General features: G+C 40.6%; 1 protein-coding gene across 5 annotated transcripts; it reads left to right on the forward strand.

The window, feature by feature from the left end:
* Positions 1-24091, forward strand: fgf13b (fibroblast growth factor 13b). Of its 5 annotated transcripts, none has more exons than XM_039777028.1 (5): positions 1-237; positions 10107-10217; positions 18160-18263; positions 19573-19771; positions 23302-24090. In XM_039777028.1, exons 1-5 carry the CDS (start codon positions 189-191, stop codon positions 23439-23441), a joined length of 603 nt encoding a protein of 200 aa, XP_039632962.1. In that variant the 5' UTR covers positions 1-188; the 3' UTR covers positions 23442-24090. The 5 variants fall into 5 exon arrangements, with proteins under 5 accessions (XP_039632962.1, XP_039632965.1, XP_039632963.1 ...); XM_039777031.1 differs by lacking the exon at positions 1-237 and adding an exon at positions 256-276 and having other exon boundaries at positions 23302-24089; XM_039777029.1 differs by lacking the exon at positions 1-237 and adding an exon at positions 5385-5474.
* Positions 24092-27627: the final 3536 nt, after the last annotated feature.

Below are 27627 nucleotides of genomic sequence, written 5' to 3' on the forward strand. Positions count from 1 at the left end.
GCAGCGGGTCGTCAGATTGAGTCGGACTCGGGCTGTGGAGAGAGAGGCGGAGAGGGACTGCGAGAGTTGGACTGCTACCGGCCGCTGTGTGGAGTAAAGAAATCGGACCAGGATGAAACAGTAAAACTGGGACCCTGCATCTGTCACCTGAAGTTTGATTCAACAACCAGCAGCAGCGGCGGGGCTCCATGAGCGGAAAAACGAAAAGCAAAGAGGATAAAGACCATGCCGCCAAACGTGAGTGATGATGAACACGAGTCAGATACAAAGACGGATGTAATTATACGCGTTTTTTCCTTTCATTATTGTGAGCATAAAAGTGGAAATATCTGGTGTTGTGATGGTGCTGAGATCAGCATCACTTATTCCCATTGTCCCCACAATCCAGAAAACTGAAAACATAAAATTAACTAGCCTACTTTAAAATATCGTTGGACGTATGTTTCAAAATAGGCTATGAAAACCCCTTCAGAAAATGTAATTGTATTTATAAAAGTGTTGATGTAAGCACATTGTAATCATGCTTTCTATGTCGCCTACGGGTCTTGCACTTTACCGCTTTAGGCTATTACAAAAACAGAGGAGACATGTTTATTACAATGTGCTCAAGATGAAACATCCAAAATCTATATCATAAAAGCACTGACATACAGGTTATTTCCCCCACAGAAGGGTTTCTGGGTCTGAGATGTGATTTCAGCGTTCATTCATCCCCCCTCGGACAGCAATAAATATCAACGCGCGATACACCGCAAAGGAAACTGGGAAACTATCATTTCCATGGAAACAAAAAAGGGAGTTGCCCGCATAATCTATGCATGAGACCCGTATTCATTAAAAAAAAAAAGCAGAGAGATGCAGCGTGCAAGGATTTTTGTTATAGGCTACTGTCTTCTACAGAATGCATCCAACAGTAACCTAGTCAAGAATTTGGTTAATGTTCTTTCTTATTCTATAAACAATATATAATATATTTACATGTTTTCCCTAAAAAATCTAAAATTGTAAATGAGGTTTGTCAATGTCCCCATAGAAAGTAGCCTAATACAGGAATTTATCTTGTAAACTACCCAGAGTCCGCAAGAGTAACAATAAAAAGCGAAATACTGGCATTAAAAACGGTTTGCTAAAAGGTGTGCCTTTAAGTACATTTAAATAAAAAATTATATCATATTGACGAGATCCTTGACACAATTTGTGGACATATACAGCAAAGAAGAGAACAGTGGAGCCATGATTAATTTATAGTTTTGTGGAAATACTGGATTAAAACGTTGGTTTTGCTCTGGGCAAAAAATACTCTTCCCAGGCAGACAGTAAACAACACGTTTGATGGATGGATGTATGGATGAATGTATGGATGGATGGATGTCCTGTAAGGGATCTGTATCTATGGCCAGATGGTAGAAGTGTGAAGAACGGGTTGAGGGGGGGCCTGGGGTCATGTGCTATGGTGTGTGCTCTGCATGTAATGACTTTGCTGTTGAGGTGTAAAAGGTTGGGGGTGGGGAGGCCAATCATTTTAGAGGCAAAAACCATAAATATAAAACAGTTTAATAACTATGGCGAAGATTACCATGTGGGTCGATTGTGCAAGCAATTTATAACGACCCATATTTATGGGTCCCTAACCCTAACCTTAAGCCAATCCCTGATGTTTTCCTAACCCTAAGTATTTTTCTTGCCGAAACTTAACTAGTTCTTTTTCACAATGTTAATCACGTGATTAAAACTTCCACCATGGTCACGTGTTACGGTGTTTAAAACAACCCGGCCTTAAATAGAACAATCATTTAGGTTGTTTTGGGAGTCATTGGCAAACAAATTATTATTTTGCTTATGAGGACGTGTTGTAATTTTCACAGAAAAACAAATTAAGAGCCAACAATCACAAAACAGAAATGATAAAACAACTACCTAATAATGCTTCAACAAGTCACTATTTTCTCATTCACAGATCTGACAAAAGGTTGGATTAAGGGCTGTTCTTGGTGTGGACGGCAAGTTCAGCGGCTATGGAACTGTTCCAGTAGGGGTTGCTATAGCAACATAATGTTTAATTGAAACTGACTGCTGTTGACAGAATAGTAATACATCTTATTTATGGTAACCTTTACTCATAACAAGCAAACACATCAATAAACAAAAAAGCAATAACAGCAAGCCAATAAACAAGAAGGGGGTCATTCATAAGATGATATATCCACAGAGACTATAACAATAATAACCCCTGTAAATTAAAATGGATTCCAATGCAACAGCCCTGCAATAAATTCTGCCTTTGTGACACTAAATATAAACCTTTCAGTATAATGTTACCCAGTACAACTTCAACACATACCATAGTAGTCCCAATGAAACAGAACATTTTAAGTGTGTTTGTTAAAGCCCTAGTGCATTTCATTACTTTGTACATGTCTCCATATTTTGTGTGTAGTAACTGAGCTAAATGAGCAGCACTCCCAAATGGCTGGAATATATTATGACTTTGAATTAGATTTTAATGATGAAAGTAACAATAAGCCACATGTATAAAATTATACTAACAGTGTTTCATATAAGAAAAAAAAATGAAAGGACGAAGTCAGTTAAAAAAAACAATTGTTACTGAGCAAGTTACTGCAACCGTTACTGAGACCACATTCATTACACTGAATCATTTAAAGCAGCTCAACATACTGTAACACAGACTGAAAAGACACCAGCAACGTTTGCTCTTACAATCGCAGAAATACATCAAGTCTGATGTACCTTTTGACTAAAATATCTTGAGCAATGACTCACTCCCCCTCGGGTGGACAGACAGGCAGCATTATATGCCACCTTGTTCTGTTCTTTATAATAGTGGCATTAAGGATTAAGTTTGGATAGAACAAGAACTCATTAACATCTTGTTCTTGAAGAGATTAGGCTTATAAATGTGAATTAAAACTATGTGTGTATGTGTGTTTCTGTGTGTGTGTGTGTGTGTGTGTGTGTGTGTGTGTGTGTGTGTGTGTGGACTCATAGATAGGCAGCAGGAGAGGATTCACCATAGAGACACTATTGTTAATTAACCCTTATTGTGACCCAGCAAAAAGGCAGGCAGCAGAGGTCAACATTGCACAGCAATTAAGACCCATCCAATAGATCACTGAACCACATCAGATTTTTTTTTACTGATGTAGTGATGTCACCAACAACTTTCTGGAATATCAGCATCAATAAAAACATACCTTCCTGCTCACAGTTAACGTTATTTACCTTTTCTGTGTGTTATGTCATGAAAAAAGTGGAACATTTGTGTTATACCTTGCCGTAATTTTGTAAGCTATCATACGAATTGTTGTGCATAGGTTTTCATACAAACCCGTTGATGAGAATGTGTTGCTCCTGGTGACAAACTAGTCCAATTTTTGTCAATCAATCAAACTTTTTATTAGAAAAATATTGTTCTGCCATATGCTGCAATGAGGTCTCTCATAAACTGGGACTCCTGGCAGCTTATAAGTATGGATGAAAATAAAAATGTGATGCTGACTAGGATGTGATGGTAGTTTTCAATGCAACAAAACTGTCTCTGTAGTCGGCAGTCACAGTAGTGGTGTGACAGCGATCAGGACCTATACTGTAAACATGTTGGCTCAGATACAGATTTTATTCTGGGGCTCGACATTACCCAATAACTCTCACACACACACACACACACACACACACACACACACACACACACACACACACACACACACACACACACACACACACACACACACACACACACACACACACACACACACACACACAAATACAATGGCACCATCTAGTGGCTGATAATAGGAATCACTGGTAGTGAATGACAGCTGATGCTCTCCAAAATCTGAAAGGAGCTTAATTGAGTTTTTTTGAATGGACAAGAGTGATTGGATACTGGCAACCTGCCCAGGTTGTTGGCTTAGGAACATTTGCCAAAGACATAGGCCTACCTGCTGGCATCTTTGTGGCTTGCTATTTCAGGCCAAGGCTACAAAGATATTTTGGGAGGCTAGAATGGAATGGTATTCCAGTTCAGGTGAAACAAATGAAGCAAATAAAGAATGAAAAGAAATCTGACCCACAGGCACACAGTGATCCATCCATCTGCTTGATCTAATAGTTATTTCCTCATCACAGGAAGCCATGGCATGATTATCCAATTATTATTATTATTATTATTATTATTATTATTAGAGCAAAAACAGATTTTGAAAAACAGAATGAGAAGCACATTTATTTCTTGGATAACTTTGATGTTTCTTTATCTATTAGCTTTACTTTTCAAGTTGCTGAGTGTGCATGTTCTCCAGCAACATCCTGCCTCACTGCCTTCAATGGCTTTTACAGGCTCCTGCAGTATATGCAGCAACAGACACTCTGCAATCTGTAATAATTTGTGTATCATCTCAGTAATATGGATGCGGTTGTGTTTTAACAGGCTGCTTCCCAGGAAGCACTGTAACAGCACAACAATGTAATAGTCTGATAATGTAGAGGGACTGTATGTGTGGCCATGTAGACGGTGTGTAATTCTGGACTGGCAGCAATGCTCCGAGTGTGGTTACTATATAGCCTACAATAATATGCTAATGTGCATGTGCACTGAGAATAGCCCACAGACCCACAGAGATAGTGCAAAGCCATTAGGTGTGTGTGTTTCTTTGTAGTTGTGTGCATGCTGTGTTAGTTTATCTCCATTTAAAAAAAATCCTTGGAATCAAGGACATTTCACTGGTTCTTACTTTTTTCCAAGGTGATAGGGTTATAACAGTTCCCCAAAATTCCGCTCGATATATTTGGTATGGAGTGGATACTGCAGCAGAATTAACAATATTTTGTGGGAGAGAAACAGTTTGGGTTAGAAGTAGTTTGAGGGTAGGGACTACATGGTTTGTTATTTTGTTGCTGGGAATACTTATATATTTTGCTGATTTCAATCCAGCTCTGTGTCATGGCAGGCTGGGAAAGGGAAATACAACGCCGTTATGACACACAGACACACACACACACACACACACACACACACACACACACACACACACACACACACACACACACACACACACACACACACACACACACACACACACACACACACACACACACACACACACACACACGGCTCCATCCCTTACACTCCTCGATAGATCCTTGGATTTGGGAACGGCCTCCTGGCTCCCTCCCTCTCTTATTGTGCCAGATCAGCGGGGCCTTGAGATGAATCATTAATGACCGGTTCCAACGGCTTAATGGCCTCTAATGTTCTGTAATGATCTCCCGTCAACGCCATGTGCGCGGCCTTAATGGATCCAATGCCGTCGAGAATTCGCTGGTTTGAACTTCAGTGATTCCTCCTCTTTTCGTCGAGCAGCGCACAACAGGAAGTGCGAAAAGCCATGAGCACAAGGCTCCGAAACTCCACGGGCGCAGGATGAGTTTCCCTATCCGCCGATCAACCTCAGGTAGGAGCGGGGGCGACGGTCTGAAATAACGAGATTTGACCCGGCCTATAGTAGCATAATCCTGCTACAAAATTCTTAGAAGGACCTGTACGAATATTAGCAGAAATCGGCACTTTGTGTATAATATGCTTTGGGAATAGTCTGTTGTAGGGGAGAAAGGATAAACGATAAGGTCGACAGAAGTCTCTAAAGGGACTTTACCAAAACACTGTCTTGGTGCTCATGTTGATGTTACAGATACATTTTGTTTTCGACCTTAACCTGTTAATTTTCGATTTCATAAAGTTGTTTGAAATAATTCGATCAGTTTTGGTATAAACTAAGAGAAAGGTGTGTTTGTGACTCAAAACTTGAAGCGCTGTCCGTGGTGCTGAAAGACGCGCCGGGCGCGCCCTTCTGCTGAGAGCGACAGCTCGACTCAAAACAAAACCGTTTTGTTAGATACATGCACTAATTTACATACATTCATAATGCATGGTATTTGAATGTAGGCTCTGAGTATTATGCTGTTGTATCCTTCGCAGCCTTGAGAATAAATTCATCTTTAAAGCATTGCTGGGAATTGAGATCCTAAACTTTTATCGCTGTCCTCCACGCTCATTTCACAACTCCAACTTTTAAAATATTATAGAACTTTAATAGAAGTCTCTCAGTTGGGAAGCGCAAAATAAATTGTTCATTTATTTTGTCTGCAGCGCCCTGCAGGGCGGTTACTTACTTTGTGTATTCCACCAAAACAAGATGAACCAAAGTTTAAAATAAATGTTACCTTAACTGAAACGTCCCAAAACTGATATAACCAAATTCGTTGTAAACATGTTTCACACTATTCACTACTGCTTTTGATGTTCGACCTTCTAAAGGCCTCAGTGGCTTGCTGCAAAGTGTTTAACTCTATTATGAATACTGCCGCATGCTGCTGGGTTACTTATCATACTCTAACTGGCAGTCATGGTTAGACTGAGAATCACACACATACTGTAAGGGCTCTCTCTGGATATTTGCTGTAAATATACTGTAGTTTTATCTGTCAGGATTAACTCCCTCTTCTCCAACTTCTTTTTGTCAATTCTACTGCTAGTAGGGGGCGCTACAGATCTCCAAACAAACCTTATAGAAGTTTACAGGCTTTTACCCATATAATACAAACAAGATTTAACAGCTCAACTGTATCTTTTAAACCCCTTTTTTTATATTTGTGTACGTGATTGTGTATGCAACAATCTAGACTGTTTATTCTGAAATTACTCTATGCTATCAATTTAGTTCACGAGATATATATTTTTTTTTTATCCTGGAAACAAAACCGTTACTAATTCTCCCCAGTGTTATTAAGCTGCTTATTTGTTTCCATTGATGGGTGATCTCTATTGATTAATGTGTTTTATTTAACATTTCAATTTGTTATTGTGATGATTTAAGGCTAAAGGGGGAGAATTATAATAATAATAATAATAATAATAATACATTTTATTTGTAAAGAATTAGTGGTGTTTATGTTCCTCAGAGGCACCTTGTATCTGGTTTGTTTGTCCTGCAGCTTGTATTGTTACAGTTTGTTACTATAGTTTGTGTGGCATTTGCTTTTAGGGGCACGTGGTGTGGGTTTAAAAGCAAGGAGCTCATAAATGAAAGATGAAGGCCTAGCTTTCAGTCAATTCATTACAGTGGTTGTATGCGTTTGCTTTCATATTTTGAGATGACATCACAGATTGGTTATGAAATGTTTTTATGGCTGAAGTGTTGTCTCTATGAGGGAATGCACAGCATGTGGGTTGAGCTGTATGATAACACCTAAACAATATTTATCTGTACATTTACAAGTGTCTTACCTAACCAGAAGGCCATGTAACTTCAACTGCTTCAGTCAAGGACAGGCTAAAGGCTCCATTCAGTGACTGACCAGGTCCTGACCTCAGTATCTGTCCACAGTCCATCACTTTCTCCTCCACCCACTGGCTTATTCTCACAGCAGGCTATGGCTTACTGAGTTCCCTCCTCTTCAGTCTTGTAATTCCCTGCTCACCACATCCTCTTGCTCTCCAGCCATCGATTTTCAATACATTTTCCACTGGCAAACAGCATGCATCTCTGCCTGCTGCTCTGCGCCTGGTGCCACAGGTCGACCTCCACTCTTTATCCACTGCCTCGTCTTCCTCAAGACCGGTTGGGGTTTCAGTTGCCATGCGCCGTTGCAGCTGTATCTGCCGCTGACAGCTGTGCATCCGTTTTCCTGCTGGGGCTTGCCTGTGGCCAGTCGACATGCATGAATTGGCTGATTGCTGCTGCATGTGTGCCTCTGCTCTGGTGCAAATGCAAAGGGAACATCTAGAGAAATGACAGAGCTCATCCGGATTGAAGTGCTGTCTCCGTTATTCACCACCTCCTTGCACGCTGCAGTCTTTCAGCAGCAGTGGTGAACCTCTGCACCAAAATAAGATGAGCCCCTCCTTTACACACACACACACACACACACAGACACACACACACACACACACACACACACACACACACACACACACACACACACACACACACACACACACACACACACACACACACACACACACACACACACACACACACACACACACCTCTATTCCATTATTGTCCCTTCACTTCATTTACCTTTACTCCTCATATTGTATTTTATTTCCTCGTACCTACTAATGTAATATCTCCTTTCCTTCTCTCTTCTTTCTCCAGCCCTTACTCTCTCTATCACTCACACACTCAATAGCCTACTGTATAGGCATCTCTCTCCCTCTCTTGCCTCTCTTCATTTTTTTCTCCTTTTGCTCTGTCGTTCATCTCTCTTTTTACCAATCCATTTGTAGGTTGTGTATAATCTACAAGCTTCTCTCTCACTCTCTCTTACTCAATATCTCATGTTCTCCCTTCCGCCCCCTTTTCCATTATCCCTCCTCTCATTAATTCACCTGCCTGTCTCCTCTTTCTCTCTTATTTCGCAGTTTATTTTTTCTCACTCCTCCTATATTTCATCCCCCCCCCACTCCCCTCCCTCTCCCCCAGCCCAATTTCCCTGCCTATCACACATCAGTATACAGTCTAACATGTAAATATCATGCCACGTGGGGCTCAGGGCTACAGGTGCCCTATGAAGTAGAGCTGCCCAAACGCCCCTCATCACACTCCAAAGCCATCAGACCCCCTCCCCACACAGACACACGTAGGCTACACACAAGTTGCCCCCACCCACCCACCACACACAAACACACACACTCCACCACCCCTTATCCGTTCTTCTTCCTCGGGGCGGGCAGGGCTGCAGCAGTTTTTTATGAACGGAACGGCACGGCCGAGCCGTTTCATTGACAAACATTCCGGTTGCTGCATTTCTGTCACGGACAGCGTCGAAGAGCGGAGCATCATACATCGCCGGGGGATCGGTGCAGAACAGCAGCAGCGGAAGAGAAGGCAGCAGCTGCAGTGATCAACAACAAGCCCCGGTGTCGTTCGCACCTGTTTATAAGCTGTTGATTCGCCACCTTGACCCGGACCGGATTCTCACGCAACCCCTCTTCCTCCTTCAAGCTCTCTGGAGACAGCCAGAAGAATCACCTGAGGGGGAATCACTCACACAGCTTTTGCCACTCGGATCCCCTATGGGGACGTGAGGCGGCGTCGTTAACGCTCACTCACTGGCGGGGTCGTTGTTTAACGACTTCCACGAAGCGCCCGGACGCAGCGATGGAGGATTCTGGACGCTTTTTAAAATCTCGAGACTGCAGCGACCGGTGTGTGATGCGAACTGAGCGGTGGGTGGTGTAGACTCCCTCCCCGCACCCCACACAATCCCACCGCCTTAGAATACACCCCATCCCTCCCAACCGGGACCCACAGCCGTGTTTCACTTCACCGAGGGAAAATGTCCCGGGCAGCGGCAATCGCAAACTCCCTGATCCGTCAGAAGCGACAGGCAAAGGAGCGGGAGAAGGCGAATGCTTGCCGCGGCAGCGGCAGCCCGAGCAACACCAAAGGCACAAACGAGAAGCAGAGCAAGCTGAACGTGTTCTCGCGTGTCAAATTGTTTGGATCGAGGAAGAAACGGAAGAGAAGGCGACCACCAGGTCAGAGAAAAGTGGGAAAGCCACGGGCTGCACCACCACCTCAACCATCTTCACTACCAGCAGCAGCAGCATCATTACAATCATCGCCACCAACACCATTTTCTCTCATCACTGAGGCTGGTCCTTCATCACTTCATCATTCGTCACCCTCTGGATAGTCTCCTTCTGGCACTGGCATTAAGAATTCATCCAGTTGCATGACAACACATACATCATATGTGACTAACTTTGCATTGTCCTTCTGCAAAGTGTTGTAGCAGCATGTGTCTGTGCTAGCTGATGGAGATCTCATTTTAAAACAGGATCCCAATTTAGGCAGAGCTTGAGCTACTCCTGTTATGTTACATCTGTCAATTATTCTTTGATATATGTGCGCCACAATGTTCCTGGGGTCAGGGATCAACAGCGATTGGAAATGTAAACTTCTTCTCCTCTTATACTTCCAGCTTCTTGGAGACTGCTGGATGTGATACTTGTGAAGACATGACAGTGATAAGGAGTGAATACAGTTAATGTGTGTCCTCTCCTCTGCTCCTCTCAGAGCCCCAGTTAAAGGGCATTGTGACCAGGCTTTCCAATTGCCAGGGCTTCCAGCTTCAGATGCAGCCTGATGGCACTATTGATGGAACAAAGGATGAAGACAGCACTTATGGTAAGTCTAACTCTGGCTTATGCATGTACAGAAAAGAATACTGGCCATCCAAATTTACCCATATCCACTGATTTGCCCATTTCAAAAATCAGCTTGGGGCTGCAACTAACCATTATTTTCTTTATAGATTAATCTACTGATACATTTCTCGACTTATTTTAGGGATGTCACAACAACAATACTACAGTACCAAGTCAATTGCCAAAATTCTGAAACGTGACGGTAGGCCTACTCGTTTCTTTTTTTAAATGGAAAAAAAGGTGTGAAAATGTGTCATAAATCGGGAGAAATATGGGAGAAATGTGACCATAGAGGAAACCGGGAGAGGGTAATGTAGAAAATACACATAGTTGAACTCTTTGCACAAAGTCTCGCAAGACTTTTACACAAGACGGATCCTTTCTAGCCATAACCCAGAAGAACAGTAGGTGAATAGCCCTTCATCTCCATCCACGATTGATGACTTGAGTGCAGTAGGCCTCTGCTTGTACCGTACAGTTCACCTGGAACTTCCCAACCACAAGTTAATCTGATTCTCTCTGCCGTTGTTTTTCACATAAAGCCCTATGTTAGCTACAATAGCTGACATTAGATAACTTTAGCACTTGTTCCAGCGGAGCCCAGTTCTATGTGAAAAACCAACGGCAGACAGAAAAAGATTTAACATAACATTCTTGCTGTTTGGGAGTTCCAGGTGAACTCATGGAAGACATTAACATAGGCTAGCTGTGTGCTGATACCAGGCTTCAAAGCAGGTAGCTTTGAGTCCAGAAATGGTAACATTGAAAATGAGTGACAGCACAGGTTGAATCATATGTAGTCTTTATTTCTCAATTTGCTTTACTTTTAAAGTAAAGCAAGAAAAAAGGAGATAACCACATATTACTGTAGCCTACAAAAGACTGAAACCACACTTTCTTTTGAACATTGCAACATATTGAAGGTTCAATATCGAGCAAGGTCTAATTTAGTTCCCATATGCTCACTTTGGTGTTATCATCCAAACCAGTTTAAATCCAATTGAAGAATTTTACTCTTCAGGAAATCGGTCTTCTGTGAGAATTTGCAAATCTCAGACAGTCTCTCAGCAACATGTGTGTTCATATTTGGAAACTGGTGGCTGAATTTCCTCCAAATATCAGATGATGTCATGGCAATGTGTTTAATGTTTCCTGCTTAAAGAAATCAATTAAATATCCACAGGATGCACATTGCAAAAGATACTTGAACGGATCCAGTGAACACATTTTCTCTCACTTGCTCTCCCTCTCTTTCTCACACACAAAAACACACGTAGGCTACAACGCATGATTGATACGGCTAATTCAATTCTGCTGTTGTGGTTCAGACGGCAATCGCTCTTGGTGTTGCCAGCATCAAGCATTAATCTCTTCTACTTCTTGGGCCACCAACTGTTGTGTGTACAAATAGAAAGATGCAGCTAAAAAGGCAGTGTGTTCTTTAATTAGATGATTACATGGTGTATACATGATGTAAACGCCCACCCACGTAAAATCAATCGACTGTGACTGGGTTTCAATGAATAATCCACGTAGGCTAATCCATGTCTCCATATAGCCAGAATCATTATAAAGAACATGATTGGCTGAATGAGTGTAATTAAACGATGGCCTGGCTCATCAAACCGCCCGGAATAATTATGTCACTGCTACAAAGCTTTTACTATGTTTTATAAATTATGATTCGCTTGAATGCACACCAGTGGGGAAAAACAATAACAACAGAATATGATAAATAGTATTGTGGTCATCTTGTACACCCAAAAATGTCTACAAGATGAAGCTTTAAATCTATACTCATTTTGTTGCCACTGTAGATGCTTTCTGTTCATCCGACATGCCTGGAAATACCTTTAAAATTAGTTTAGACAGTTAATGGCATACTCACTGTAATGTGTTAAGAGTGTGGAACCCAAACAGCTTAAGGTGATTATGTTTATGAATCGTGCTGTAAAACTCACACGAACAGCCATTGTCAAAGCACCTTGAACCTTGCAGTGTCATTATGCCTGGAAATGTCCTCTTTACTCTACATGTTCAAAAGTAGGAATTAGTTATTAGTTATCAATTAGGTGATTCAGTGATAGAAAATGGTTCAACAACAGTTTTGATTGTTCATTGTTTGCTCGGATTTCAGCTTCTTAAATGATTTATATCTAACTAAAATGGATGGAGTCTCAGGGCCAGATGTACTAACGCTTTTGCGCCCACTTCAGGTGTATTTGTTTCGCAACGTGCGTGTAAAAGCATGGCGAGGTATGTACAAAAAGGCTGCACTGAGGTAAAAGCGCAGACTGCCTGTCGCGGGGACTGAAAATGGCTTAAAAGCAGGTGTAAACCAGCCGCAAGCGGGTTTCCTCGCATATGCCTCCTGTTGAAATGGCAGCAGTAATCCGAGTAAGATGAAGACATAGGCCAAGGAGACGAGCTGAAAACATTTTTGCCACAAGTATCACACTTTTTAAGTTGAGTGAACACAAAATCATTAAGCGTTACAGATTAAGCAGCCATGCAATATTACAGTTACTGGAAGAAATCAAAGATGACATCGTATTGCCGACTCAGCGTTCACATTCCATTCCAGCAGTTGTTAAACTCCTCAGTACATTACAAATGTTGGCATCAGGATCATTTCAAACAGTCATAGCATCAGCAGTGGGAATATCGCAGTCTGCACTCAGCCGTATCATAGCACCAGTACTGAACACTTTGCTACAGCGCAATTTACGGTATAGTGGGCGGAGAAAGGCGCTGATTACCCGATGAACTGCAGGTTTGGTAAATATGATGTAAACTGAAGTATCACAGAACGTATCATGTAGTAGGCGTGCCCTGTAGTACTCTGAACGCGCAGATAGACCTACTTGCTCGCTACAGTACATTCTAATACAGATGAAGAAAGAGAGACCGGAGATGTTACATTGTAGCAAACATTTCACATTTTAAGCATCAGCAATGCTTTTTTACCTGGAAATAGCCTGGGCTTAAATAGCTAGCTGTTAGCAATAGGCATGGGCCGGTATGAGATTCTGACTGCATGATAAACTTCAGCAAAAATATCACGGTTTCACGGTATTGCATTACAGCTTTAAAATTTATTATTTTTGAAATGTCTGGGTAAAAAACAACTTTTTTTTCCCATTGATGATAATGTATTTTATTTTTAAACACACTGCACATTGGCAGGAGATTTCTAAATTGTACTTTCTGTCCTTGTAGATTCAAAACAGCTCATATTTTAGGAAGAAAAACAAATTCAAACTGCGGTATATCTTGAAACTGGTAACTGGCCCATGCATAGTTAGCAAATGATGTGTATACTCTAGCATTGCTAGGATACGCAACAGTGACTACGTTTACAAGCTGTCAATTTTCGGGTTATGGTCGGGTTAAGGTCACTATTCGGGTTTCTGAAACATTCGGAATAACCCGTTTACATGCGTGAGCAGAGAGAGTTACTCCTGTATACATGGAATTTGTAATCAATTGGCAATATCCCGACGTAAACGGCGACGCACGGTTAGCGTCTGGACGTAGCCTACGGACAACCTTAAGACGCAATAACTTTTCGGTCACCTTCTTATAAATCTCACTATCTCGGTACTTTCTACCGTCAACAAAAGACATTATATTCATGGTTTTCACCACACTAATAAAGAAATTGGTTTCCTCCTCGCTCCAAAAGTGTGGTGCTGTGCTGCGTCTCGCCATGTTTACCTCTACTTCTTGTTTACTTCCGGTATACTGCGCGCAGGTTTTATATATATATAAACTATATTATTATAGGGTGATATCAGGTAAATTGGGCCACTTTTTGGTAAATCGTTTGGGACAATAATACAATACCATATATGCCTTTTCCTTGTGTTTTTATGATTACTAATGACTGTTTTTGATAATTTTTTGTTGAAATTATGTAATAAAATATAATTATTTAGGCCCTACAGTTCTTGAAACATCAGCTGTGCCAACTTTTTTTGCATGAGCAGTTTCAGGTAAAATGGGCCAGCTGTTCAGGTAAAATGGGCCAGTCAAACTACAAAGGGAAATAGTAATTTATCATCAATATTAATTTTAAAACACAGTTGCTTATACAGCCACATAACATTTAAATTGCATTAAACAAACATTCATATGTGCCATTAAAAAAACAAAACATTTTGGGTGCAAACCCACATATTCAAATGTGCAATTAAAAAAAGTCCATTATGGAACAGCATAGATCAGTGAACTGATGTCAGTGGTGTGTTGTGTGTGTGTGTGTGTGTGTGTGTGTTCTTGTTTAACTATATTCGTGGGGCCCAAAAACCGGGAGTCCAGTATACTTGTGGGGTCCCGACAGCTTTGTGGGGCCAAGATGCTGGACCCCACAAGTTTAAAGGGCTGTTTGAGGGTTAAGACTTGGTTTTAGGATTAGGGTTAGAATTAGGTTATGGTTAGGGTGAGGGTAAGGGTTAAGGTTAGGCATTTAGTTGTGATGGTTAACCCTTGTGTTGTCCTTCGGGTCCCAGTGACCCGAAGGACAACACAAGGATTATGTACTTCCCTTTACTTTGTTGAGAATTGCTCTCTAAATCCTGTTTCTTGTAAAGTAAGTAAGTAAAGTTTATTTCTAGAACACATTTAAACACAGTTTAAGCTGACCAAAATGCTGTACAAACAAGAACTAAGGTGCTGTATTAACCCTTGTTTAGAGAGCAATTCTCAACAAAGTAAACGGAAGTACATAATCCCTGTGTTGTCCTTCGGGTCACTGGGACCCGAAGGACAACACAAGGATTAAGGTTAGGGTAAGGGGCTAGGGAATGCATTATGTCAGTAGCCGGGTCCCCACAAAGATAGTGCCGCAAACCTGTGTGTGTGTGTGTGTGTGTGTGCGCGCGTGCAGTACACATACACTCACTCACTCACTCAAACACGTATTATGTGTTTGTGGGTGACACAGATGATGGCCCATTTTAGCTGAAACCATGTTGCCCATTTTACCTCAGTGGGTTAAGGTAAATTGGGCCGCCAAGAAAAACATTGTTTTTTTTAAAAATATGTTCATATACCAAACTAACAACATTGTTTCTGATTGATGCCATCAAGACAGATATTAAGCATAGTTTTTTTTATGTGCATGTTTTTTTTATATAGATTTATCATCCTTATAATAGTTTAGTTAGATTTGGTATGCCAGGCTACTTACCATGCAGCTTTCTGGTGCAGTCTTGATTTGAATTATTGCCCCGCCCACCATAGCAACCATAAACCAATCAAATCACCTGTTACTTGTCAAGTACAGTTAAGACAACAGTTTGAAATCCTTTGCAGTCATTGGCTCTAAATTCCAGAGGGGCTGGGACCCCCAAACCTTAAATGGCCCATTTTACCTGATGGCCCATTTTACCTGATATCACCCTAGTATATAATTATTATTATAACTATGTTTTCTGGCGCATACAAGAAGTTCCTCTACTCAAAAGACCAAGATTCCTTGCGAATATGAGCATATTCGGGTTTTTGCCGGTGTTTACATGGCCGTGCGCGACTGGGTTATTGCTAATATTCCAGTTTTGAACAGGTTATTGGCTGCATGTAAACGTAGTCTATGTCATACAAGGTGTACTGCTCAGGACCCAATGTAACGCAGTAAGTGTGAAGTTGTTTGGATTAGCGGTTCTCAAGAATGCTGCGAGCAGCAATAACGGAAGCCAAGCAATCGGCCCGTTCTCAACAGGTGGATTTTCAATGAGAACTGCACAAGTCATTGTAAATTGAATATTATTGGGTATTGCTAAAAGAAAACAAGCCATTTAAGGGCATCACATTTGAGTCATTTTTCACTGCCTTCTGATATTTCATAGAGTAAGTGATTGATCTATTAAAGGGGTGATAGAATGATTATATACGGTATTTCACACTGTTCCTTTAGGTCTCCTAATAGGGTATGTAACATTGGTTGGGCTGAAAATACTACCCTGTGAATATGGCCCTATTTTGAACAAGAGCTTTTCTTCCAAATGTATTTTTTTTTTTTATTTTTTTTTTTTAACCTTTATTTATTCAGGGGAGGTTCACTGAGAGGCAGCCTCTCTTTTGCAGGAACACCCTGATCACATTCACACAGTTCCACATTCATACCTGGAAGCTGTCCAGTACAACCACAGTCTGATCTGCTGGCCACTGAGCAGCTCCACTGGAGCGCTTGGGGTTAAGGGCCATGCTCAAGGGTACCTCAGTGGTGGTAATGAGGGAGGGACAAGCACTGTTCTTTCACTTTCCCCACCCAGATTTTATCCTGTCGGTCTGGGGATTGAACCGACGACCTCCCGGTCACATGCTCGCTTCTCTAACCTTTAGGCCACCACTGCCACACCACTACCAAATATGGTATGCTCATGAATATTTAGATGAGCTACGCGCTGATTGGTTGAGCGATCCACATATGCATACATTGGAGTCTCATATCTCACACACACACACACACACACACACACACACACACACACACACACACACACACACACACACACACACACACACACACGAGCCAGCTGCAGTGGCAGCCGAGACAAAATGTTTCAACACTTTCATTATAACTAGTGTAGTTGTAACGTTACCCTTGGGACATAAAAAACCTCCACCAAAGAATCACAACTCACCTAATAGCTAGTAAGCGCGGGGAGCGGAGAGTGAACCCCTGCAATGTCCTCTGCCAGTGCCTCTGCAACGCTGCATTAGATCCACAACTCCCGCTCCATTGTCCGATATACTCGTTCTAAACACTTTTCTCTGGGCCAGTAGGCTATTCCGTTGTAGTCTGGAACACTGCATTTACGACCGTGGTTCATTGTCAATATCCTTGAAAAACTTCCAAACTTTGTTCTTTCTAAAGTCCTACAGCAGCTCGTGTGTGAGATCCTGACAGAGCTCCAGCTCAGCGGGTCTGTGAAGGGGGAGAGGCCGACAGAGAAGGCAGCAAACCCGGCCGGCAGCCGCCACCTGTCCTGGCAGATTGTGGAGCTCGTGAAGTCCGATACTGTCCTACCAAATTTGCAATTAGCCATCAATTTTCGTGAAACGGCCCATATTTGATATGATGACATAGTTGATTTCTCGCATAAAAAAGTCTCAGAAGTGAATTTAGTGGTAAAATAGTAGATGAACAATGTATACAATTTCAGAGATCTGCGTGACCTAGATTCAGAAGACTAGCTGACCTCAGGTCAGTTGTGTAGCCTATGTAAATGTTGGGGCGTGAAAAAAACTAGAGACTAGAGCCAAATGAGGAGGAGTTGAGAAGCAGACGTCAACTTTTAGCTTTGTTGAGATTCGCCCGTTTTCAGCAGCAGTTTCAAATTGTGAGATTTGCCGAGGAAAGGGGTGTTAATGGGATTTTGAGGTTCTATGTAGATTCTATTTACCCACCAAACTGTCGTTTTTCAACTTTGAGAGGGTAACATTTTGCATTCTATCACTCCTTTAATAGAAAACATAGTTGACAGATTAGCTGCCATTGTAAAAAATCCTTAGTTGTAGCTCAAGTAGGAATATTTTCATATGTAATAGTAGAAATAGCTGTAAACTGACTCTGTGACATTAGTCATGAAACGTGTCCTTGCACTGCCAAATGTTTTCCAAACCCTGCTTTGCTACGTGCCTTTTGCCAATTCTAACCCTTTTCAGTCCACACTTACTGACAACCTCTAAATCTTAGTGTAATTCAGTGGCCTTAGCGCCTGACTGACCTTGTAAAAATAGCTTATCTGCCGCAAAATGTCTAAATGTCTTTATACCAGATGCTACATTGATATTGCTGAGGATTTGTCTCTCTGTTTCCCTCTGTGCTCACTGTGTGAGTGGTCATTTGTTTGCTGTGTGCGTTTGTCGTGTGTGTGTGTGTGTGTACTTGTGTGGGTTTCTGTGTGCATACATAGCTGTGTTCAACCTGATCCCAGTGGGGCTTCGTGTGGTGGCCATCCAGGGCGTCCAGACCAAACTCTATCTGGCAATGAACAACGAAGGCTTTCTCTACACCTCTGTAGGTCACCCCACACTCACAGACACACACCGCCACCATCATCATTACAGACTGAAATCTCTTTGGTTGAGTAATGAAGCAGCAGCTCTGTGTGACCAGTCTCATTATCATCCTAGCATCACATCAATACTATCTACAGTATTGCCTTGTGAATCAGCTGCCACTGGGTGTTATAATCCAATGTCTGAGCCTTTCTAATCTGTCTACTGATATTGTGGCTTCACAGGACTGATTTCAGATCATCCTCCAGCCTTCTTTTGTTTATCTCCCTTAGGTCATTCTTTGATAGGAAGATTACTTTTTGTCCATTTACACACACACACACACACACACACACACACACACACACACACACACACACACACACACACACACACACACACACACACACACACACTCTGAATTTTGTTTTTATATCCCAGCTAGATTCACACAAATATCCCCACTGTGCATGTCTTTTCTTGTCAGAAGGCAGTGTTGGTTACAGCACAGTGTATTAAGTTCATCACTTTAGCTCTTGACCAGTGAGGGTGTGTAGATAGAATGACAAAAAATAACATGCACTTTCTGAAATCTAAACAAGCCTGCGATACTAAAAGATGAAAACTAACAGAGAAAAATAGAAAAATTGCCCACACGTCAAAGTAATAACAGCCATGCTGCTACGCTTGTGCCGGCACGTATACCAGCACAATATCTGGCCCATCATGTCCAGTCCTGGAGGCTTTGCGTCAGTCATAACACTCATATCACTTTTTTCATCTTCTCACCTGATATTAAATACACACAAGATATTTATAGATACGTACAGACAAGCACATTTGTCCGTGTATTCGTACTTAATCTATTTGAATATAAATATACAAAACCTAAGGAAAATTCATACAAGATTAATAGATGACAGAGAGACAGGGCATTCTTTCTGTATTTTTTCGGTTTCCCCCTGTAACTTGGGCACTATCTTTCTCTCAGTGGGCTGGTTGGTATTCAAGGGAGTAGCCGGTTGCTATGGAGATGCAGGAATAAGGAAATGCAAATGTCAGCTGTCTTAAGTTGGTGCAGTTTGTTCTTGGAGACCCGGCCGAGATAATAATTTAAAAGTGGACTAACTGATGGATGAATACACTGATGGCAGTTTGGAGGAATGATTGAACATTTTTTAATGCAGTTGCCATTACAAACCCATACCTTCTGTGACTCAGCTCCTTTTCTGCAGCTTACGCCTCCCACCTCTCCATGTCTACTTAATCACCGTCTGGTCTTCTTTCCTTTTATAATTTGTTCTAATATCTGTCACATTTTGCTTCAGGAACATTTTACCCCAGAGTGTAAGTTCAAGGAGTCTGTGTTTGAGAACTACTACGTCACCTACTCCTCCATGATGTACCGGCAGCAGGCTTCGGGTCGGGCCTGGTACCTGGGACTCAACAAGGAGGGTGGAGTCATGAAGGGGAACCACGTCAAGAAGAACAAGGCCGCAGCACACTTCATACCGAAACCGCTCAAAGGTAAAGACAGTAGGGGAGTGAACTGCACCACTTAATAGCACAACGTCTCACAAGTAGCAAGTTAAACTGAACTGGACTTTTATTCTGCAAAAGTATACATATTTCTATCAACTATAAACACTTTCAAAGCACCAAAACAGTTTTCTAAAATTCTCTATAACATTATTTGCTAAAGAGGGAAAGTTTCTTTGTGCTCAGCCAAAAGGGTAACTACCGTTTTTTTCCTATGTTTTTGTGTCTAAGTGACTGATGGGAACAACAATCATTGACATTGGTCCAGTATTAAGCGAGATCACTGGAGTCGCCAGCAGCGAAACAAGCTACAATGTAAATAAATAGGGCAATTGTCTAGCTTGTATTTACCTTCACAAAAGTGCTGACAGGCTCAGATTAATATACTAAGTGTCTGACAACATTATGGAAAGGATTTCTAAGGAGGTCGACCTTTCTGTTACAGTTTATTTCCAATTGCTAAAACACCATTTTGCAAACTAGGCTGGTTTTATCAAAATACTTAACACAATTCACAAAACCACACACCCAAACTGCAAAATACCTCATATATCCTACAAAAATGAAGCACTGCAACCAAAACTACATATAGCATTATTAAAATCAAACATTTGCACCAAATGGCATACACTTCATTCATATTACCAGCTTTTTGTCCAACCAACTACACACTGTTTGGCATAATGAAAATCAATCTCATCTTTAGTATGCTTTGCCATAATACTAAAATAGTTCAAATTGTAGAAAATTCTTCAGATTGTTCACATGCACAGAAATATTTACAGATACACACATATGCTGTTGAAACATTTTTTAAATTTTTCACCAAACAAGTCAGTGCAACATATGCACAGCAGATATATTTACATTGGACTGAAAACAAATATGCTCACAAAAAACTGTAAACTAAAAAAGAAAATTGCAGAAAAAATGTGCAGAAAAAATATATAGAAAAGAAAAGTGCTCACCTGTGGTCTTTTCATAGTGCTTACATCTGCACTGATTGAAGTGGTAACAATTTACCATTGAGGTGTTTGGCCAGGTGGCACATATGTTGGCCAATTAGCTCATATAGTGTCATTTTGAATGGCAGTGTTGAAATGGCAAACGTGACTTTATGTGAGATTGTTGTGTCTTATGCAGAGAACCGTGTTCAGTGTGTTTAAAAAGTGCCATTTTGAGTTGCAAAATGTGTGTAAAGCAGAAAATGTGTTTAGACTTTTGAAGACTTAAGAAGAGGTTTTGCTCTCTGTGTGTCAATTTAAATAATTGTGCTATGCATGTCATTTTAGTGTGTTAGCAATTGGAAAAAAACTGTAAAAAGTAAGATCCTTTTTTTAAACATAAAAACATCCGCGAAATTGGGTTCGCTAAAACCGCCAGAGTCCATGTAAATAAACAGTTATTTTAGCATCGTAAAATACACTTCATTCAAAGTCGAAAAACAAAATAAAATTATGAAAAGCCGTTTTGGGTCGTCTTTCCACTTTTCCAACCATCACAACTCTAGTTTTGGTTGAAATAAACACATAGTGTACCGATTTTACATGTGAAAATATGTTGGTTCTATACACGCTAAAAGTATTGCTTTTTTTTAAATAGAGAGTGGTGGGTTTAGCACCAGCGACTTCAGAGTGGTTTCTGGTTAAACAGAAAGGTCTCAAAGAGGTTTTAAAAGGTCTATTTCTGAAGGGATCCTTTCCATAATGTTAGAATATTAATCTGAGCCTGTCAGTGGCAAAACAAGCACTTTTGTGAAGGTAAATACAAGCTGGACAATTGCCTTATTAACTTACATTGGAGCTTGTTTCGCTGCTGCCGACTGCAGCAATCTCGCTTAATAGTTTGCAAAGATTGATGGACATGGGAAAATAGGGTCCAGGTTGAAAAAAACAACAACATGAACAACGATGGTCACTCCAGAGGTGGATATCACCCACAATGCATTTGGTGCAAGAAAATACATTGATTGTTAGGTGGCAGAAATGTACGACCGCTAAAAATTCCTGTTGCCGACTACCAAAGATGAAGATGAATAAATACGTTTCAGCTTTTTAGTTTCCTCATTGTTAGCTTGATATTTTAATTTTAATATAAAACTGTCTATTTACTTAGTACGTTTTATTTACTAGATGTATATGTGATTTCTTTAATTCCAACATTATCTGTAAATGCATGGAAGAAATTCTGTTTTTGTAAGATGTAAGCATTAATATGATTAATCATGATACAGATCACAAATTTCTAAATCTGAAACTCATGCAGCTGATTACCAAGCGTAATTGAAATGAGTCTGCAGGTATCCCTGATGAGTAAAAAAGCATTTATAATACTTTTTATAAATAATACTTTTTATAAATAATATTTATATTGCGCCTTTCATACAAGAAATAGGCCTACTGTACAATAAGGAAATTGCATGACATGAGCAGACATAGAATGACCATAAAAACTATAAAAAATAGAAATGAGACGGATAATAAAACGCACTTAAAGCAGTAGGGCTAAGCCTACAACTGGTAGTCGATACGTATAGTTTGGGCTAAAAGTGAACAAGGGCAGGTGTGTTCCATTTCACTCCGCCGCTCCTGCCCCGCCCACTTTCCCTCCGCGCAACGTATGCTATGATGTCATATCAGGGCTGGGGGGGAGTGAAGGAGGGCATGTTGAAAAACTAATGAAACGCAGCCAGAGAATGGACTTTTAAATGAAAGAGGAGACATCTTGTGTCAAACAATTACAACTTTTAAAATTAAAACATATTTGCATATTCATAGATTCTGAATTTTAGAATGTGTAAGTAGTTTACAGGTCAGACAAATTATTATTCAAAGAATTATATGTCTTAATGAATTGGAAAACCTGGTTTCAAAATTGAAGTGTTTCACTATAATATTTAATATTCATGACCAAATAAGTAGCAACCGGAGACAAAAACATAAATAAAACATCTTTTTATATTATTTACTAAAGAAGTTCTCCACTATAACATTATCAGAATCACAATGTATAACAGTAGCAAAATTGATCAAGCAATGATGCGTTACAGCTTCTTCCCACTGCCTCCCAAGTGGGCAAAAAAAACAAACCAATAAAACAGAGGATAATTGTTTATTATTGTTTATCACTAGAGATCATCATTACTTCTATTTATATTGATCTTTACATTACTGCTCAACATTGCAGACATTCCCCTTTGGCAGTGAAGTCAGAACTTGTTCTAAAACCAGAATTAATTAGACTATTGTTCCAAAGCAAACCTCTCAGTTATGTATGTGCAGGGGAACTAAACGTACCGAACTGCCTGAGCAAGGCGTGCATACCAAACATGTTTTTCAGTTAAACCAATAACTTAATTAACAAGTTAATTAGTGATTCTTCTTCTTTGTGTGTGTGTGTGTGTGTGTGTGTGTGTGTGTGGTGTGTGTGTGTGTGTGTGTGTGCGTGTGTGTGTGTGTGTGTGTGTGTGTGTGTGTGTGTGTGTGTGTGTGTGTGTGTGTGTGTGTGTGTGTGTGTAGTGGCCATGTATAGGGAGCCCTCTCTCCATGACCTGACAGAACTCTCACGGTCAGGCAGCGGCACACCGACCAAGAGTCGCAGCGCTTCGGCACTACTTAACGGCGGAGGGAAGTCGCCCAGCAACAATGATCTATCATAGCCCTGCACCTCTCACACACATACGCACACACACACTCCTAGATATACAAACACACACTTGCACACAGATCTCAGGCCGACATGCCCACGCATCAGGCTGGTGAGGGGTAGGAGGCACTGAGGAGGAAAAGAAGGAGGACCGGAACGTGTTCTTCCACTTAACGGACCCCCCTGTGACTGACTGTGATGTAAATAAAATCAAGGACAATCAATCCATCTGGCTCTGCTGATCTGGTCTGCAGACTACAGGACCTGTGAATCTTTTCCCTTGACTACTCTTCCTGCTGTATCATAACCACACAGAACAAGGGAAGAAAAGCGGGATATAATAGAGAGAGTCAGTCAGTCACATAGTCAGAAAAACAGACTGTTACAGAGAACCAAAGAGTCCAACTGAGTTACTTGCAGTGAAAAGGAAAGTGGCAAGAAATTCAGAGGAAGGAAGGAAGTCTATCTATTCTACCGTATGCTATGTTTACACAGAGCTCATGGGGTTAAGTCATATTTTTAAAATGACAAACATATTCCTTATACACTTATGAGGACTTATCATTTGTTTGCATGCAGGTGTGTGTGTGTGTGTGTGTGTGTGTTTGTTTGTGTGTGTGTGTGTGTGTGTGTGGTGTGTGTGTGTGTGTGTGTGTGTGTGTGTGTGTGTGTGTGTGTGTGTGTGTGTGTGTGTGTGTGTGTGTGTGTGTGTGTGTGTGTGTGTGTGTGTGTGTGTGTGTGTGTGTGTTTGTGTGTGTGTGGGGGGGGATTTTACCTTTTTAAGATCTGTTGTATATTAGACAAACCTCCTGAGGGCTTTAGCAGGTTAAAATAAGGTTTACTGTATATGCTTCCATGCTTAATTCTTACAAGCAATGCTGTTGTTTATCTTTGCGTTTGTTGTTGTTGTCCCTTGCTGTTTGTTTGTTTGTTTGTTTGTTGTTGCATGGAAGCTTGTGGACCTCTGCTCAGTAGCAGCATGCTGAAGGTCAGTTTTTTTTTTTCTGGTCTTACTGTACGTGTTCCTGACCTAAAGAGAACACTAGTGAGCCAATAGCGTCATACCAGAACACTAGTGAACCAATAGGAGGGTGTTGGAACACTACTGGACCAATAGTATTGCACCAGAACATGAATGGACCAATGGTGTTGGACCACAACCACCTGGACCAATGGGAGCACAGATTAACTTCATATTTTGGTTCCTGCTGTGAACGAACTAGAAATGCACTAAATAAACTCTTTCTAAAAAAAATGATTGCCTTGTCTTGTTGATTTTTTTTTCCCATCTGCACCTGTGTTGATGTCATGTTAGTTTAAAATGTTTTGAGTCTAGTATTCATCAATATTAGAGATTAAATCAACTGAAAAGGGTAGAAAACGGTCACTGCACACTGCTCAGGTTTAAGTATCATTTCACCCAAATTACAAAAAATTGGTTTTGTGATTTCCACCACTGAGATTTCTGCCACTCCCTCCCTCACTACAATGGAGTTGAATAGAATTAAAAAAAAAATTGTGAAGAAATTTTCGGAAATGTGTTTTTAATGCTTTGCACCATAAATGAGGTTTAATTCACCTCCATTGTATTGGTATGAGACAAAACTCTCAGAGAGACACTGGGGAAATAAGATTTAAACCCATGCACCACAAGGGATAAGTGAGAAATCATGTTTCTTTTGCCTAACAAATTTTTCCCCAAGTATGATTTTGTTTCAAACCATACAGAGCGATGCAGCACAACTGTTCCACCCTTGTGTCATTTCACGAGTTCCACGCAGGTTTTGGGGACTGCCCATTTCTCCGACGCTCCATTGTTCCGTCCTCTCAATAACCCGAAAAAATTACTAGCCTACTAGTCCGACGTCCCTTTAGTGGCGAAATTACGAATCCCACTATGGCCACGCCAAGACCCGCCCTACGAAGCAGCTCGATTGGTTGGGGTTAGGCATTTGACCTGAGTGGTTAAGGTTAGGACAGCCGATTGGACTGTAGGACCAAAGGGATTTTTTCGGGTTATTGAGATGTCGGAACAATGGAGCGTCGGAGAAATGACATGTAATTCCATTCAGTTTTATTTATAGTATCAAATCATAACAAGGGTTATCTCAGGACACTTTACAGATACAGTAGGTCTAGACCACACTCTATAATTTACAAAGACCCAAAAATCTCAGTAATTCCCCCAAGAGCAAACACACTGTAGACTGTATACAATAGGTTCACACTGGGAAAGTATCGAAGTGTAAAAAACAAAAAATCGACTTACTGTGCTCTATGGTCATTCTCTTTGATGACTCATTTTCCTCCAACAGCGACTTATCCGATCCCCAAAAAATGTTTTAGAAGCAAAAAAATCGCTTTGAGTTGAAGAAATCAACGTCCATATAATCCTTCAGATTGAGTTGGCTAATTTTTTTGTATTCCAGTGGCGGCTGCGTAGGGTCATTTCCGACTCACGTGATTCAAACCATTCTAATTAGCCTACGGAGCGTTTAAAACGCCAAATGTTTTAAAATTATTAATTATAATTATGTATTGAAAGAAAAAAGATGTTAACACTTCCAAAATTCATAACGTGGTTTTGTCAAACGCAATATTCTGTATCTGCGTTTTAACTTTAAAAACGAACACTTTCACTGCGGTCAAAAAACTGTTCGCTCTCCAGCGTGCCACACGTAATGGGAGGCCCCCACCTGTATTAAAGGTGCAGTCAATCCACAGGGCTACACCCATAGAAACACAAATGTAACAAAATAAACGATACTTAAAATGTAATGCAATGTAATACATGTAAAAATGTAATATTTTTGCATGCAAACAACATAATTACATTTACATATTCCCACAATCACAAAAAACAACAAAATAATATTTTGGCTCAGTCAGCATGCAAACTAAAAACACAATTGTTTAGGTGTGTTCTCCCACAATGTACTAGAGCTGTCAATCTTCCTCTATAATACCATTCGAATTCCATTTGATTTTTTTTTTTTATATTCAAATAGTATTCAAATATTTAATGCTCAATTGCAGCCTGTTAAATGATATGTACTACACTACTCTGGCTTATGCATTGTCAGTGCCACTATACTATAAGTATGTGGTTGCTGTTACACGTTCTGTCCACTAGAGGATCTTCTAACATCAGCCTGGCCTTGAGGGGACCTTCACGCAACTTTGTTTAACCTGCATTCATTTTCCACAACATGCACACAGCGACAAACACAAATCAACACAGAACTCTGCAATGAAACATTATCGAACAAGTGAAGCGGCATTGTTGTAAAGGCTAACGGTGGTCGGTTAGCACAATGACATCTTGTTAGAAAGTACAGCCGAAATGATTTGTCATAAACTAGGTAAGTAACAAACAATGCTAACTGCATTAATAACCATGCCAAACGGTGCTGTCACTACTATTTTAGTGATTTATAAGCAACCTGTTTCTTGCAGATTGTCACATTACTGAGAATACAGCTATCAGAAGGTAATATATGAAGTTGAAGCTAACTCTGACAGAGGGCAGCTAACATTACCTTTAGCTGTCTCCATGAAGCTCCCACGCTAACGTTACTATACCTTGCCGCAGCCTGTCACTCCCCCTTGTACTAAGTTAACTCTGTACATAACGTTAGCTCCGTAATGTTGTACTAACGTACGGTACGTAACGTTAGCTTAGACCTCACAATGTGTTGCGTTTCTCACTCCCGCTAGGTTATTGTTCATAAGATGTGACATGAGTGACACATGCGGGTAGGCCAAGGCGAGAAGAGGGAGATTAGCTAACATTTGCCAACATATTTATAAAAAAAGTCACATTTGAATAGTAATTTCAGCATTCGAATAGTATTGATTGTTTTACTATTCGAATTATATTCGAATTTCGGTATTTCTTCCAACAGCCCTACAATGTACAGATAGGAAATGGAGGAGCAGCTCAAACCTGAAAATAATTCAGACTAATTCAGCTCTATGAACACATCATGAAAATATAACAATAAAAGTATTGTATTAAAGTGGCAAACTATATTGATTTCATGTATACTAACTGCAAAAGTGTGGAAATTTGATACCCGAACAATGTTTAAAGTGCTACAGTTTAACTTTGCCAATAGATGGCGCTTATAGGTCACAGTTGTGATTCTGCTGTCGGTTTCTTAGAGTAAAATTGTAAAAAAAACAACACAATTAAACAG

Source organism: Perca fluviatilis, chromosome 16 (assembly GCF_010015445.1).
Source record: "Perca fluviatilis chromosome 16, GENO_Pfluv_1.0, whole genome shotgun sequence".
Classification (NCBI taxonomy): Eukaryota; Metazoa; Chordata; class Actinopteri; order Perciformes; family Percidae; genus Perca; species Perca fluviatilis.